Source organism: Rosa chinensis, chromosome 1, assembly GCF_002994745.2.
Source record: "Rosa chinensis cultivar Old Blush chromosome 1, RchiOBHm-V2, whole genome shotgun sequence".
Lineage (NCBI taxonomy): Eukaryota > Viridiplantae > Streptophyta > Magnoliopsida > Rosales > Rosaceae > Rosa > Rosa chinensis.
In genome coordinates, this window is record NC_037088.1 from 12,110,714 (window position 1) to 12,128,135 (window position 17,422).

The 17,422-nt window shown below is 36.8% G+C and overlaps 1 protein-coding gene across 1 annotated transcript; it reads right to left on the reverse strand.

The window, feature by feature from the left end:
* Positions 1–5,289: 5,289 nt before the first annotated feature.
* LOC112173413 (probable jasmonic acid carboxyl methyltransferase 2) lies at positions 5,290–7,189 on the reverse strand. The gene is made up of 4 exons (XM_024311032.2): positions 7,044–7,189; positions 6,551–6,952; positions 6,178–6,432; positions 5,290–5,869 (listed from the first exon to the last, which is right to left on the reverse strand). The coding sequence occupies exons 1-4, from the start codon at positions 7,116–7,118 to the stop codon at positions 5,510–5,512; spliced, it is 1,092 nt and encodes a 363-aa protein (XP_024166800.1). The 5' UTR covers positions 7,119–7,189; the 3' UTR covers positions 5,290–5,509.
* Positions 7,190–17,422: the final 10,233 nt, after the last annotated feature.

Consider the following 17,422-nt stretch of genomic DNA (forward strand, 5'->3'; position numbering starts at 1 on the left):
AATTATTTATACGTACGAAAATCATTCCACTCCACAAAAAACCTACGAATAAAGCACTATAACAATTATTCATACAACTGGTCCATTATTAATTATCAAAATTACATAATGAAAATCCAGGTCATCACAAAACAAATCCTCCAACATAACATGGTTTTTAGTGTGAGTAGGAATGCTAAACGCATTGTCCAGGCTCACTTCTGTGACATTATTGGTAAGGCGTCTGATGACATTATATTTAACATGTATTCAAATGGTCACATTTCTTTATCTATTCCTTTTTACTATGATTTGTGGTGAATTCTTGTGAGTCTGAAATCATTAACATCACCATAAAACCAAATATTGATGCTACTTTTGCAAATGCATTTCTAAATGGTCTAGATATATTGGAGATAGTGCATGGATTAGCTCCAATTCCTAACATGGAATCCAAGAAGAGAGACAGAAATATATTGGCTCCTGTGACTGGTTCAGTTGTAGAGAAATGCACAATACCACACATTCTGTTACAATGTGAATTTTTGTCTATATGTGTTGTTCGCAAAGCCTTTTTTTTTTTTTTTTCAGTAACTTAGATTTTATTTTTAGTGATTTAAGGTTTATGTTTTTATAAGAATTTCAACCAGAAAAAGAAAAGAATAAGTATAGATTGTAAAATGAGAAATGTGGATTTGTCATCCTCCAAAAAAAAAATTTGAAAGGGTGGTTCTAGTTGGACCTCCAAATTCGATATTTGGACCTTTCCTACTTATTAAACCGTCAATTCACTTTTTTGAATACTTAAAAGGTAAATACACCTCCTTAATTTTACCAAAACACCCTTGAACAATTAAATCTATATTTTCAACAATTTGTTGTTTTTTCTTTTCTTTTCTTAATCTCTATCAATTCAACCACTAAAAATTTTGTTAGGGGAGCTGCCTACATTTTTGTGTACTTTCTGTGACGAAACCAGAAAGTGATTCTTGGAGCGCCGAACAAGTAGACAGTTACAAACATTTTTCTTTTAATCTGGATCGTAGTTTTTTTTTCCGGCAATATGGATGGTTGTAGAAAAGACTTTTGTTTTCAAATAAATTAGTAATAGTTACACTAAAATATTCAACAAATTTCTTTGTTTAAGGAAAATCCAAATCTGATTATTTTGAATTTAATTTTGTATTAAATGATAAGGTCGTAGGTAGAAATTAATAATTTTTTTTTTAATTTTAGGTAAATTATAAACTTATATAAGTAATATAAGAAAATTCTAAAAAAAAGTTTGAATGTTATATTAATGAGGGAGGTAAGAAGAGTATTTTTTTTTTCCTCTTTGTCCTTATTTGCCTTTTCATATGAGTTGACACAGTCTATTGATAATTGAAAAAAGTTGGAGGTCCAAATATTAAATTTGGAGGTCTAACTAGAACCACTCACCCAATTTGAAATTAAGTATATAAAAAAAAAAATTGCTATAATATTCACCATGCAGTGCAGGGATTGGTCATTGTCTTGCATTAGCCTAATTTGAAATGCAAACCATCTTATTAATGTTATCAAACACCAATTTCAAAGCGTGACGTGACATGACCTCCCACACTGAAACCTAATTTCCACATCCACTTCACAAAAAACCACACAAATTCAAACAAACAAAACCCTCCACAGCAATCAGAACCAAAAATTAAACTCAATTTGAACACTTGCACCCACCTAAGCCCTAAAACTGACAGATCGGAGGTACTCACTCACTGGTAGGGTTTATGCTAACCCGAATTGAACCATCAGAGGGGACACAGATGGAAATACCGAAATAGTTTTAGAGAGAGAAAAAATGGTTCTAGAGATAGAAAAGGGCAGAGAGAGAGAGTTTTAGAGAGAGGAGGCGTTGCCGCGAAACTTGAATATAAAGGAGAGATGGTGGGCCAATGAAATTTCAGAGCTTGAGCAATGTAGAAGATGAGGGTCTAGCAGGGAGACTCTAGGGTTTGTATTTTGAGGGGGGAGGATCTCCGTACATATGGAGGAAGGGAGGGAAATTTAAGGTGTGAGTTTGATGGGGGTGTTTGGTAGTGTGGGGTTAAGTGCAGGGGATTGGATTTGAAAATACTCTGGGATGTGGATTATTATATTAGTGCCCCGTATGGTTTTTGAAATGTTTTGGTGAATTTACGGGGATCTCCTTTTTGGGAGGATTCGGCTCGAGATTTGGGGCAGGCCCGACTTTGTGATGGTGTCATGAGTTTTCATAGCTTCGTACCTTAAATATGGGCCCAGTGGCGGAACTAGAAGGTTGTATTTGGGGGGGCCGAAAAATTGTGAAATATGTTTAACAAATTTTTAAAATTTTTTTTATTAGAAGACAATTTAATGCAAAACATATTTAACATTTATAAAGAAAGCTTTAATAGTAATTTTTGAGCTACGTACCAATGTATTCTTTCATAGCATCTATTTATGTCTTCTTTTTAGTTTTTCAAAAAATTTATTAATAGGTTATAGATATTGTACCACACAAGTGTTAAAAATTATTATTTTTTATACTTTTTCTACACAATCCAGAGAAGGAGGGGGGGCAATTCCATGATTCTTGTCTAATTCACATACCAATTACATGTTCCCACGTTTGCAATTCAAAAGTTTGGGGGGGCCAGGGCCACCTCTGGCCCCTTAATAGTTCCGCCACTGTATGGGCCCAGGCCCAAAGAAAATTTAAAAAGTATCATCAAAAATGGTTTAATTTTTTTTTTTTTGGAGAGGTGAATGTGAAATTTTATACACATGAGATAATAGTGAGATACAAGTACATACAAAATAAGTACGAAAATGTCAAAAAGGACACCCAACAACTTAATGAAAGTCAGTGACCAAAAACGCACTCACTACTAATTAGCTGCACTACTTGTAACTCTCACTAAAGTACATAATTATAACCAGAAAATATAAGAAGTAGAAAGATGTCTTCACTTCTGTAAACACGAAAATCTTGCAACGAATGAAAGAAGGACACGTGTACAAAATAATATATTTTTTATTAATGAATTTGAGGGTTACAATCTCTGTAGTTATTCTTTCACAAAAATTTCCTCTGATTCAATCTCTGACGTTGATTTGATCCAAGGGTGGCGAGCACTTGATCTTGAATCGAACAGTTGCAGTGTGAACTTCTTGTCGGGTTGGAGATTTGAGGAAGAAGATTGACCAAGAGCTGTAGAGGCTTGATCTTGGTCGGACTTAGGCCACGAGTGGTGTCATGTGGTGAGCATTCTTCAGCACGCATGTTTGGTGCGTGTTGATTCTCCACTAGCTTGATGAAGAACTTGTAGATGATTTATTTTTTTGACGACTTGTAGAAGGTAGTTGATCAAGGGATGCAGAGGCTTGCTCTTGATCGGATTTGAACCACGAGCGATGTCATGTGGTGAGTGTTCTTTAGCTTGGACAGTGGATGAATCGACATGTGTGCTTAGTGCTTGTTGATTCTCCACGAGCTTGATGAAGAACTTGGTAGAAGCTTTGCTTTGTTGATGACTTGATGACAACGGATGATCAAGGGCTGCAGAGGCTTGAACTTGATCAGATTTGAACCATGAGCGGTGTCACGTGGTGAGTATGACTTTGATGGCTGACGAACCGGCACGTTTGCTTGGTGCTTGTTGATCCTCCGCGAGTTTGATGATTTTTGAGCTTGTAGGTTATTTTCCTAGTTTGTCTGAAGTCGGTGAGGTGAAGAGACCGGCTATTTGGTAGCTTGATGGTTCTTCACGAGCTTGGGAGACTTCTGAGCTTTGGAGAGGTTTCTTCAGTCTGCTTGCGTCTGTCTGTTGTCCTCCCTTCTCTTGATTTGTGAAGGGGTATTTATAGTGTCAGCTTTTCCCTCAACTTGGAATGCATTAATGACACAACATTAATCACATACCTTAATTGTGTAATTAAATCAATGAGTTTTAATTGATTGATTTAATTATTTTTGATTTAAGGAATATGCCAACCAATTATGATTTGATTTAATGCTTGATTTCAATCAGAATTAAATAATTTAATCTGATTGATATTTGCATGTAATACTTGACTTCAATCAGAATTAATCAATTTAATCTGATCCGTATTTATATTTAATGCTTGATTTTCATCGAGATCAATCAGTTTAATATGATTGATCCATTTTAATGCTTAACTTGAGAAACAATCAATTAGCGATAAATTAACGCTTCCACGTCATTGCATCAGTGGACCACTCGTGTTTTGACATGTGTCATCCTCAAAGCTGACATAATTTTGGTGATGTACGGGCCACGTGTGCCGTTTGTGGAACCCATGTGCCAATTAAACTTGTTTGGTCAAAATTTTCAAGCTTGATCGACCGATTTATTTAATGAATTTTATTTTCATTAAATTTCTTGTGTCTACAACTTCTTCTATAAAACCTATTTTGTAAACCACTTGGTTGAAAAAACCACAAACAGTGAAAACTGACACAACAACTGAAACACCAAATCCCCATGGAATAAAAAAGGGGATCATTAGATGAAAAAACATGGTGTGTTCATTAACTATCTCTTTGAAAAATAGGTGGAGGAAAAAAAAAAGGTACAAAATCAATCTTTAGGTGTGTTCTACAAGTGAACACAAGTGAAATTGTGCTGCAAGAAAGATGACTCCAATGGCTGAAGAAAATCATCCAAAACATCTTGCTTTAGAAATTTGGACTAAGATACCAAGTTCATTTACAAAAATTTCTGAAGAACTTGGATTGATTCTATATATGAGACATAATGCTATGGTCTGAGCAAGCTCAGTTTAGGTTCCGGTTATAGCAAAATTACCAATTACAAATTCCGACGTTAGTGTGTTTTGGATATATCATTAGTACCAACAACCTTAGTGTGTTTTGGACATACGACAACGAAAACTCAAACCCTGGCCTCATCCATATCCCTTTATCAATCTCTTGGTGGCGTGGGATGCCAGAGTTCGATATGAGACTCTGAGTAGGCTGTGGGAGAGGGAGGTAGCTGCACGACAATACAGAAGTGCTAGTGCAGCAGAGTTGTTGATACGTCGGTGGAGGCTGTGCATAGACTAGACTGGGCCTAAAGCAAATAAAGTTGCGTAGATTGTTGGTATGACAACCCTTGCTAGTTGGTGCATGTTTGAATACATAGGATTAGTATATGCTTCTGTCATATTCGAGATGCTTTCTTGTTGCTCACTGTGATCGGGGTTTTAGACTTTATGTCCCCTATCATATTCAACAATTTCATTAATCAAAGTTTAAAGATAGCTGCACCAATCCTTATTTAAAAAAAAAAAAAAATGCCACAACGGTGGTACTAGATTGAATGACAGTTTGAAAAGATCGAGTATATGAATATGAAGAACAAACTCTGTTTGTTTATGTAATACTCTAATAATAGAAACACCGTAATGTGACGCAGTTTAAGACTACGTACGACGCCATGGCTACTAACCAAAACTAGAAACACTTATCCTTAACCACAACAATGCATGTTCTCGATTATTCTGCTCAATACTCCTTTGTCAACGATAGAACTATATCTATAGACTGGCACTTCTCCTTTTCCATGTGATCAAGAACATCTTTTTCAAACCTGTGAAACAAATCTTCCATGAGTCCCTCTCCAAAGTGACTGATCAGAAGAGGCTCCACCACAGACCTAATTTGAGTGGAAAGTATACCCGCCCTTGCTTTCTTACCGAGACCACTATCAGCTTCCTTTATAGAAGAGTCCCAATCACGTTTAAACACTTGATGGTCCGGCAACCTAAAGGATCCTTCGGTCTCGATCAGCTCCATCAGTTCCTCCATTGTAGGTTCATAGTAAGGAATATTGAAGTAGTCTAAGTTCTTCTTTTCAATCAAACCCTGAGATTCATGAAAGTAGCAAGAGAATAATAATTAAAACCAAAACTGAAAGGTCAAATCAAAGACAAAAATGCCGTTACAGACTTACATAGAAGTGTTCCTATGGACTTTTTGCATGGAATGGTGAAAATAATAAAAGGGTGTTTCTTCGATCAGATCAGAGTTGGAGGAGAATGTGTGTGTGTGTGGTCTATTCCAAATCAAAATGTATACTGTAAAAGTTGGAGGAGAATGTGCAGTACACATGATGTATTAATATGCCAAAGACGATTACTTAAACCATCTGCAAAATACACGTACTGACATACCTCTAAAACCATATCATTGATTTTCAATCCAAGAAATTCGAATATAGAGAGGGGTTCATGACTGTTTATGCTCCCCCTGATTGTGAGGACCATTCTACCCTGAGGGACCAACTCTTCTGCACGAGACCTTAGAAACACTCTGAAGTCTTTCTTAAATTGCTCAAAGTATTCATTAAACACAGAAGGTGGGCTTGTCTTGGCTATGCATATGTTTCCCTCGTTGAGTCCTCCTTTTGTTACCAAACCTTTTGGAACCTGCAGGCATTCCACCAATAAGATCAAAGCTGGGATTTTCATCGATCTGATGGTTGTGATCAGCAAAACATATGGATCGGAGATAACTTAATAAAAGAAAATAACATTATATATAAACCTTAGAGATCCAGTGCAAAGAGTAAGAAGAGTGAAAAAAGTTGATAGAACTCTGAGGAAAGAGCCTGCCATAGAAAGAACCGGGCATTCCTGCAATGAAGCATGGCTCCAGCCACTTCCTTTCTTCGAGTTTTTTGTAGAAGCTTGGCAATGATTTGAAAACTGTGTTAAAGTCGTTTTGGGGAAGATCATTCAAAAATACTTGGAGCGATGGAGGTCGACAGTTCAATTTTTGACATGTATTCTGGATCATGTCGATGACATTTGATACGACTAAAAGGGTGTTTGGTCCTGAAGAACATCCCAAGTCAGCTATCCTCAAACACTCTGCAGGGAGGTTGGAGCAACACAGCTTCTCTATGCTTGCATCTAAAATGGGCTTCACCCATAAAATCGCTGCTCTCTGAAAGGAACACGTATTTATGATATTAATTATATCTCCTGAGAAATTTTAAGAAACAAGTCGAGAGAGAGAGAGAGAGAGAGAGAGTAACTTGATGAAGCGAGTTGTTTGAATAGCTTGTTCTCCCACATCCGCCATTCATGTGAAGGACTTGCTCCACCTCCATATTGGATGTTTGCTTTCAAATGCTCTTCCTCTTTAAACACGAATTCAGCTGCTAATTAACCATATATACTACTTAAGGTGGCACGGGAAATAACAAATAACACAAAAAAGAAAATTAAAGAAAAGTAAGAAAATATTATAATATATATACACATATACCTGGAAAACTTTTTCCTTTTAAACCAAGTACATACTGATGCCCTAAACCCATTATGTCAATACAGACTCGCTTCGCGGAGTCAAATATTACACAAGTTTATGAATTAAATTATCATAACAAAATAATAAGTAAATGCTCCTGAGAGCTTACTACAAAGTGGAAGTCTTAACAATGGTAAAGTCACAAAATTGGCTTACTACAGTAAAGCTGCAACTATTAGATCTCAGCTTCAGCCACAAGTACCCTGGCCTGCAGTATTAACACTACATCATCGAATAGTGCATCAAGCTGCCACACAACAAGCCCAGTAAGCCAATGAAAGCTTGTATGAGTAAACTGAAAATAGAAAACCACACAACTCATACCGAAACGAGGAAAACCTTTCAACTCGTGAAAAAGGAACACAAACCATGCTTCCCAAAACAATAATCTTTACCCAAAAGAAACAACACAAGTCATCCCATGACAAAATCATATAAAATATTTCTCCAACAATTTAAAATATGATAACCAATCCAACCTATATAATAAAAGTCAATACACAATAAATCATATCTATTGTTAACCTAACAAATCAAATATGATACTTCGGTCCAACCTGGACAATAAAAGTAAACTCAATGACCAAATCATGTAAATTGTTGCCCCAACAATTAAATATGGAACCCTAGATATTAAAAGAAAGAATCCTTGAAATTTTCCTTTTAAAATACGTACCCATGAGTATCAAGTAAATCCCAACTACTCCCCATGTGTATAATAGTAACAGACTAGCTAGAGCTCTAATTGATCTTATCCACTGACCCGGTCAAATGCGTGAAGTCCCGATATATTTGCCTAAGGTCACTCCCAGCGACCCTGAATCCTCATGTCCCCGATCTTCAGATCAAAACATTTAAAAGCAATCACTTTGGACCAAAACATTACTCAACTCAATAGAGAAAAATCACAACCTGTGACTCCCAAATCCTCAAACCCTTGGTCGTCGGATTGAAACATTTAAAAGGGTCCTCCGGACTTGAAAATGTTACTCAAATCACAAAAGGAGAAATCACAACCTGTGACTCTCAAATCCTTAAACACTTTTCAAAACAATAGAAAATCCCATTTCCCACAATAATTATGTCCCAAAAAGTCGCATCACAATACAATAATGAACTCACTCACACATATTGCTTGTGTCACAAACATATACATTTCACTTAAATACACAAACACACACACACACACACGTAGTCATTCACTAAGGAATACCACTAATACCAACTATAGTTTGCAGTTAAATAAATAACTCCCAAAGCGATAAAGTAACTTTGTTTGTAAATGAACATTATGAGATTACTTATCTCTGAATCTTGTTGTGTCTTCTATACAGAACAAAGTAACACAATCACTAAATATCTATCCAAGATAACTTCGTCAAGTACCTAATCACATACACTCTCATCTCAGTACACAAAACACAAAGCGATTAAAGTTCGAACCCTCGTTTGATCTAAAACCCTGAAAGTAACGCTAGTCCACCCGAAGTCTCAGGAATACTTCTACAATCGATATGACAAAACTACAAGTCGATTGAACAGTTGAATCCTCACAGATCGAAAACAGAGCAAATCGAAAACACCTAAAACCCTAACATGCTCATACGATCTCCAAATGCTACAAACCATATATCAAAATGCTCGTATCAATGAGTAGATGATAAATGAGGCAAGAAACTACCCCAATCATGGACAGATGCGCTGCCACAGACGACTGCATGTGCACCGCAAGCACCACCGGCCAAACTCAAAACCACCCTAATCCAACCATCCAAAATGGAGATATTACCAAGTGGAGCAACTTTAATACCTGGAGCAAAACCCAACTTCGCCTAGATCGCCCCTGCAAGCCAAAAAGAACAGTGAGAATTGATCATCCAAACCTCCAAGGATCGAATGAGGATGCTCCCAGCAACCTAACACGACCAGTTTGAAGCCTCGCCGTCGCCGAAGCACGGAGTCCGACGTCGTTCGACTTTGCCGCCTCGATGCACTACCGCGGGTGAGAATCAGCGCTAGAAACCGCCATAGGGAGGACCGGAACAAGGAGGCGAGTCGATCTGGATTGGTTTCACTACCGAAGGTCTCCAGAGAATGAAACGGCAGCCTGGTTAAAAATCGGGTATGGGCTTGGTTTACTGAAAAGAAAGAGTGAATAAATTCTAGAAATCTCTAGAATTTTGCGCAAAAATGAAGGTTTCGGATTTTGTGAAGATATTTCCAGAATTTCCTTATTTATACCAAATTTTAGAAAACGGAAATAACTTTCGCTGAGCATAACTTTCTCATACGAACTCCGATTTTTGCGTTCCACATATGCCTAAACTCATATCGACTCGCTCTACGACTTTTATGAAGGAAGTTTTTGGAGAAATCCAACCAATAAAAGGTCCTTTGATCCTTTGAAAATAAAACGTTTCGAGTAATTATTCGTCTGAAATACTTCCACCTCATCCTTGAACTACGTACTTGTACTAACAACCACCGAATAAATTCTAGAAAATCCTCAGAAAATAATAACGAATTTCTGGGGTATTACATTAAGATAAAGAAAATTCGTCCCTTGCTACATATGGTTGAATAACAAACTCCCCCCCAGAATACAACAGCTCATTGAGCTCCATCATGCAGCTAAGAACCTCCATTTAAACTAAATCACCCGTCCACTCAAAACGGTGTTTACTTAAAATTGATATGTTCACCTTTAAAAAAACATAGATAGTAGACTCTTGAAATTTGAGTTGTCTTTGTGGGTATTAAAAGAGAGTGTGTGTGTGTTTTTTTTTTCAACAATTTTGGTTAGTCAATTTTATGGGTCATTTTGCCAAACTTTCGGGGCGAATCTTGTCACACTCTGGGTCCTAGATGGTTTACTATTATCTTCAATTTTTTAGCTATTGTTATGCGTTTTTATTAGTAGTTGTGTTAATAAGTTACCACCTTTTTTCGGTAGGACGAAGTGGGCTTGCTCCCAGTCTATGCACCTTGTGTGCCTTGCCTGCTCTAAGTAAGCGGCGAGTTCTTTGCATGGTCAAATGGTTGCAGCCTCCAAGTGGCAGGGTGAAACTAAATATCACCAGATTTATTTTTCAGTGCCAATATAGTGAGAAATGTGTGCTATTTGTAATGATGCTTCTTCATGATAGTGTTATTTTTCTGATATGTCACCACAATTGTAAAATTAATAGAGTAGCCAGTAGAGCACTCTTCGCTAGTTGATACTTACTACAATGTATTGTTTTAGTTGAAACTCTTGTTATTATCTCAGGAAGTTCCCATATATTCTGTGTTTTCATTAATTAAGTGTTGAGAAGAGATGCACAGGCCTTTATTCAAAAAAAAAAAAAAATCAATCTCATCTAAACCAATTTCTCGCATTCCATCCATGAGATATAACTATTAATAACCAAATGATATCGAAAAACCCTAAATTCAACCAATTAGAAGCAACTAATCAATGAACTAGATTGAAAATCCATATTGCTGATCCTTATTGTATCGACGTGATCGTCATGACCAATAGAGGCAACTTTGGTTGCAACACCCAGAAGATGAATTGCGTGTGTTTAAGGTCGTCTCTAATCCTAAGATCAAGGTCATGGGTTCGAGTCACCATGGGGGTAAGAGTGAAATCTTTTGATCCTCTTTGTTAAAATGAAGAAAAAAAAAAGGTTAGTCTCTAATCCTAGGTCTACAGTTCACTTTTCGAACCTTATCTTTCCAAAACTCATCCCCAAAAACAGATTGGGTCTATTACAAATAAAAAAAATAAAAAAATTGAGGGTTTAAAGGCCAAATTTTTGTTTACATAATTTAGACCATGTTGTAGACGGGAATGGTCAGATGTTGGTTCACCACATGCAACTTTAGTCATGAACGATTAGACATGGAAAAATTATAGACCTATTATTTGTATGAATAATACTTTTAGAAGGTCTAAAAATTTAAACTGTAGTTTGTTTTAGATCACCACAACTGAAGATGACCTTTGAGTTTAGAAATTATGTGTGTCTCGACGGAAACAAGCGATCCTATTTTGTCTTAGCGTAGACCATGTTTTTTTTTTTTTTTGTCAAGTGGTACATGGTAATATATCAATGAGTGAGAAGGCAGAGCTTCTATTAGCTCATTTTGTATCTCAACCAACCTAAACATAACACTTTCTTAACAAACAAGAGCTATTCAAATTGCTCAAAAATATACAAGATTATCCATGAGTTGTGGCACGTTGATTATTTGAAATAGCTGAAAACGTACAACTCACAGAATCAAACGTCATGGATTGAGTGAGATGGGTTGGAGTCGGTAGGGATAAAAAAAGGAGTACAAGTTTGACTTTCCACTTCTACTCGAGTAAAGATAGTCCGGCCGGACATGTTTTATAGCCTTATGACAGAAATTAAGCTATCCATTTGTCGTACAAAATAATTTTTATTTGCTGTGAACAAGAAGAGATAATATTAATAACTTGGAACTTGACAATTAGCTTCATGAACCAAGCACGAAAGAAGAAACAATAACTCAACAACTTTATTTCTAATGACCAGTGAGAGATAATATTAATGGCTTGGAAATTTGATACTTTTTTTTTTTTTGATCGAAACTACACGTTATCTTTAAATTTTTTCAGATTGAGAGACTAATCCGTGTCAAGGGGTCATATCAGAGCTCTTTGTCCCCTATGATTACTGAGAATAGATTGAGATTTAACTGCAATCAGCGTCGGCGGAATCCGAATCCTTGTGTAGAGGTACCACACCTAGAGGTTCTTACCAACACGATCACCTATGGTAGTTGGAAACTTAACAACTAACTTGATAAATTAAACATGAAAGGACAGACAATAAATAAATGAACTAAGATTAATTTGTTGAAGTCAAGATTATGGACCAAACTGATTTGATTATAACCTCATCATGGAAACTTTCAATACATCATGAACTTATTATTAATTAACAACTAATATACAATGGTTGGCTGAATAGTCAATTTTATCTATCTACATCTTCAACATTATACTTTGTATTTCCCATGGGAGAGGATTCCATGCACCAAGGGTCACTTGCACCAACAGTGTGTAAGTCACGTGCATCGTTAGTTGAAGTCCAAAGTTACTTGGTCCATGGTTAGTCAATGAGAATGAGATGGAGACAAAAAAAATTCTCAAATGCAGTAAAATTCAATTTTACCACGAGTTGATAGCAGACACCAAATCTAATTCAAAGACCAAAGAATCTTTGATTATGGCTCTCTCACCTCTTTCCCATTCTCCATCATCAACTACCGTATCAATCTCACACACTCACCCAACCAGACCCAATCACACATCACCCATCAATCAACCTTGTTCATCTTCTGGGTATTGCCTCTCAAAGGGGATCAAATTTAGGAATCTACCTCTTTACAATTACGAAGGTCCAGTATGGTGACCATCAAAAGGGTCACCGCCACAACTGCCGTCTCCTCCATAACCACAGCCACCAAGAAAATCAAGAACTCCGCCGTTCCTCACCGTAATCGACGACACTGAACAAATTGACATCATATTAGCAAAGCCCCTCCCTCCTTCAAATCTCTTCGTCTTGATGGTTTGATATACCCATTAGCGGCAGATTTGATTCAGTTGGCCATCATAGTCTTGATCGTTTGGTGGTGGGTCTGGATCGATCTGGGCAACTTTGGGTGAAGCAATTGGAGCCATTTTGGGAATTGAACAATCACTGCATCAAGGGCCTGGCCACAAGAAACATTACGAGCATCCTTCTTTAGTTCGAAAAATCTCTTCTTCGTCGGCGGCCCATAATCAGAGAATGTCCATGCCCGACTTTTCCAGTTTCATACTTCCAGATTTTACCGTAGTTTAATTAGAATTTACTATGTTGACCAATTCTTTTTTGGGTTCAATTCTCTTAACGGCGTTAGTATGAATGTTACTGCCACGTGGACGGCTAGATCAAATGAATGGTTGAGGTTAGATATTGGCTGTCGGTTCACTTACACTGTCAGTGCATAGAATAATTCTCGAAGTCGAGATTATGACAAGCGAACCAAACTGGTTAATTATAAACCCATCTAGGAAAATTTCAATACATCATAAACTTATTATTAATTAACAGCTAATATGCATGCACCGGTTGGCTAAATAATCAATTTTAGCTATCTATATCTTTGAACTTTATATAATAGCAGTGCAATATGATTATTGAATGATGCTTCATGAAGATTAGAGTTTCGATCGTGATGCTATTTTCAGGTGTGCTTCTAAGAATATGCTCCAAAACTCAAATCTCCTTTGAAAATAGTAACCTCTATGGCTCTATAGGTTACATCAGTGAAACTTTCAAGAAATTTAATGGTATTCTTTTTGAAATACTTTGAACTTTCCTTTGGTTGAATAAAAACCTTTGACCATCAGCTACCATAGTGAAATAGGAATCGTAGCAGTGCAATATGATTATTGAACAATGCTTCATGAAGATTAGAGTTTCAAATTCTGTTATTAATTTTCAGGTGTGCTTCCAAGAATATGCTCCAAAATCCAAATCTCCTTTGAAAATCGTATGTCTCCTCTACGGCTCTATAGGTTACATCAGTGAGACTTTTAAGAAATTTAGTGGTATATATTCTTTTTGAAATACTTTGAACTTTCCTTTGGTTGAATAAAAACCTTTAACCATCAGCCACCATAGTGAAATAGGAATCGTAACAGCTAGGTCTATATCTTCTTCATTCAAATTTTTTAGAATGAAAATTTATTAGAATGGTGCTTGCTGAAGGTAAAGTGTTCAGTATTTAGAGTGCTTGTAATTTTAGTGATCAAGATCTACAGGTAGCATATTGTATTGGTGCAGGCATAAGAACTCACATTTCTATGAATCCATAGACCCAAATATTAGCTGGAGGAACGATGATATTAGGGTTGATGTCTTGTTTTCACTCGGAGAGTATAGTTTTTTTTTTTTTTTTTTTTTTTGAGTAAATAAAGCATTAAGTTATATTAGTTCCTCTGTGAAAGCCGTTTTGAGGCATCAAGCTCTATCATATCTGGGAACCCACAACCCGTCCCCCCATTTTATTAATAAGATAAAAAAATATAAATACAAATAGGTGAAGGGGGACCAAACCAAAACCTTCCCCAAAACAATTTGAGTTAATTTGATTAAAGTCCAAAAGCTAGACCTTATATTGATTGTAGTCCGGATCAATTTTCTTGTTAATTGCGGTCCAATGACTCAACTACCATCTCGGATTTATTTCTTTTTCCATCTTACTGACTCAACACTCATAATTTTAACCATGTGGTGTGGTGTGGTGGATGAGCGGCCTAGTTTGGAACCCCCAGGTCTAGTGTTCGATTCTCAGCTTCACCCCATGGCCAACATATTTGAGGGACCTAGGTTATTTAAAAAACACCAGGGTGCGTGCATCTGCGGTGCAGTGATTAGTCTGGCAAAGCTGGGATACACTGCATGAGGGTGTGTGTGTGGTTACTATTGTCGTCCAAACCTAAAAAAAAAAAAACACACTCATTGATTTTTCTTTATTAGTAAAGCCCTTATTGAATGTCTTTGCACATAAAAGTCAAGAATTAATAGGATTAAAATTAGCAATATGATTAGTAATTTAAAATCATATTTGACGTATATCTTTCTTAAATTATTCTTATTGATCCAGCATAAAATTATGGAATTGATATGACATTGAATACGATATTTAATGTAAATCATTCCTAAAATTATCCTAATTTAAAACATGTCTTCCATAAGTTAGGAATTTTTCTAAAGCATTTTTTTTTATAATGTTTTTCTTCTTCAACACCAAAGCTTCTATGGTTATGGATCTTGTATATAATATCATGTTTTTTTATTTTTATTTTTATTATTATTATTTTTTTATGAACATGGTTCTCCTTCTTTTACATTAATCTTTCTATGGTCAAGGTATTTTCTTGTCAGCCTTATATGATTGTCATCCTTTTGGTGTCCTATTTTCTTTTTCTTCCATCCATAGATGTTAGCTTTTCTTCTTCTTCTTCTTCTTCACAATAGCCTTCCTAGAAACGAACACACACACACACACATGTTAAAGTAAAATGACAATTAGAATTGGTCTACTCATTTCATTTTATAGTCCCTTTATATAGGGAGTGAATTACAAAGGAAATATCAATTACAATGGTGACATTAACTGCTGATCGGTCCTTGATCCATGATGATTGATGGTGATTGCTAATTACTTGATTCCCTCCCCGTCAATCACTTTGACGAAGGCACATAATGTGTTTTTCCTTTAACACTCCCCCTTGTGCCAAGTCAAAGACGAAATGGTGCATGAGTTGTTGCCTCACTAAAAACCTTGCCAAGTAACAACAAAAACCATGTGGGACAAAAAATAAACCTTGGTCGAAGGAAAAGAGCACAACACACCTTTTACGTTTGAGGATGACATGTGTGTGTTAGACTCCCCCTGAGGTCTACACCTCCCCCTGATCCTTACATTAATCAAGGGAGCTTGGAAAGTCTTTGCATTCCTATGCTTTTCACATGTTTCTCGAATATGGCCTTAGGCAGTGATTTGGTGAACAAATCTGCCACATTCTCCTCATACCTTACTTGATTCACTTGAATCTTGAGGAGGGCCTGTTGTTGCTGATTGCAGAAAACTTTGGCGATATGTGTTTTGTATTATCACCCTTGATATATCCTAGCTTCATCTGTTCGATGCAAGCTGCATTATCTTCATAAATGCAAGTAGACTCTTTAGTGGTAGAACTCAAACTACTAGTCCCTCAAATATGTGTAATGATAGCTCTTAACCATATACACTCACAAACCACCACATGTAGAGCAATGATCTCTGAGTGGTTCGAGGAGGTAGCCACAAGGGTTTGCTTGGTTGATCTCCAAGATATCGCCGTGTTCCCATTGGTAAATACATAACCAGTTTGGGAACGATCTTTATGTGGGTCAGAGATTTATCTAGCATAAGCAAAACCGACCAAAACGTCATTTGGCGTTGTAGTGTAGTGAGTGGCATTTTCGCCATCAACATTTCCTTTAGGGATTGCAGTTCCATTTGCGGTCCATCTTGTCTCTCTGTAGGAAAGAACAGTCCCAAGTTAATGGTTCCTTTTAGGTATCGAAAAATGTTCTTGATACCATTCAAGTGTCGCTGCATTGGCGCTAAGCTAAATCTAGCTAACAAGTTCACTGAGAATGCAATGTCTGGTCGAGTACATTGGGCTAAGTACAATAATGAGCCTATTGCACTTAGATAGGGAATTTCAGCTCCCAACACCTCTTCGTCATCTTCCTTTGGACTAAATGGATCTTTCCTTGCATCCAATCTTCGACCGATCATGGGAGTGCTCGCAGGATGCGCTTTGTCCATGTTATATCGCCTAACTTTTGGACATACGCAGACTGGTGGATTAGTATTCCAGAAACTTGGTGTTCTAGTTTAAGGCCTAGATAGAATCAAGTTTTCCTAAGATCCTTAATCTCAAATTCGGATTTCAAGTAGCTCGCGGTTTCTCTTATTTCATCAAGAGTACCTATTATGTTCATATCATCGACATGTATAGCTACAATTGTAAATCTGAAACTTGTTTTCTTTATGAATACGCAGGGGCATAATTCATCGTTCTTATATCCTTTTCCAATCAAGTAGTCACTTAGACGGGTATACCACATCCGCCCGGATTGTTTCAATGTGTAAAGTGAGCGTTTCAACCTAATTGCAAACGCACTCCATGGTTTAGAGTCACTTGACTTGGGTAATGTAAGGCCATTAGGCACTTTCATATATATATATATATATATATATATATATATATATCTCTGAATCTAGATCCCATAGAGATATGCAGTAACCACATCCATGAGCTGCATTTCCAGTCCTTCGGAAACTACTAACCTAACTAAGTAGCGGAACGTTATAACGTCCGTTAAGGGAGAGTATGTCTCCTCGCAGTCAATTCCAGGGCGTTGTGAGAAACCTTGCGCCACAAGGCGAGCCTTGTACCTTAGGACTTCATTCTTCTCATTACGCTTTTTGACAAAGACTCATTTATGTCCTACAGGCTTTACACTTGTGGGGTTAGCA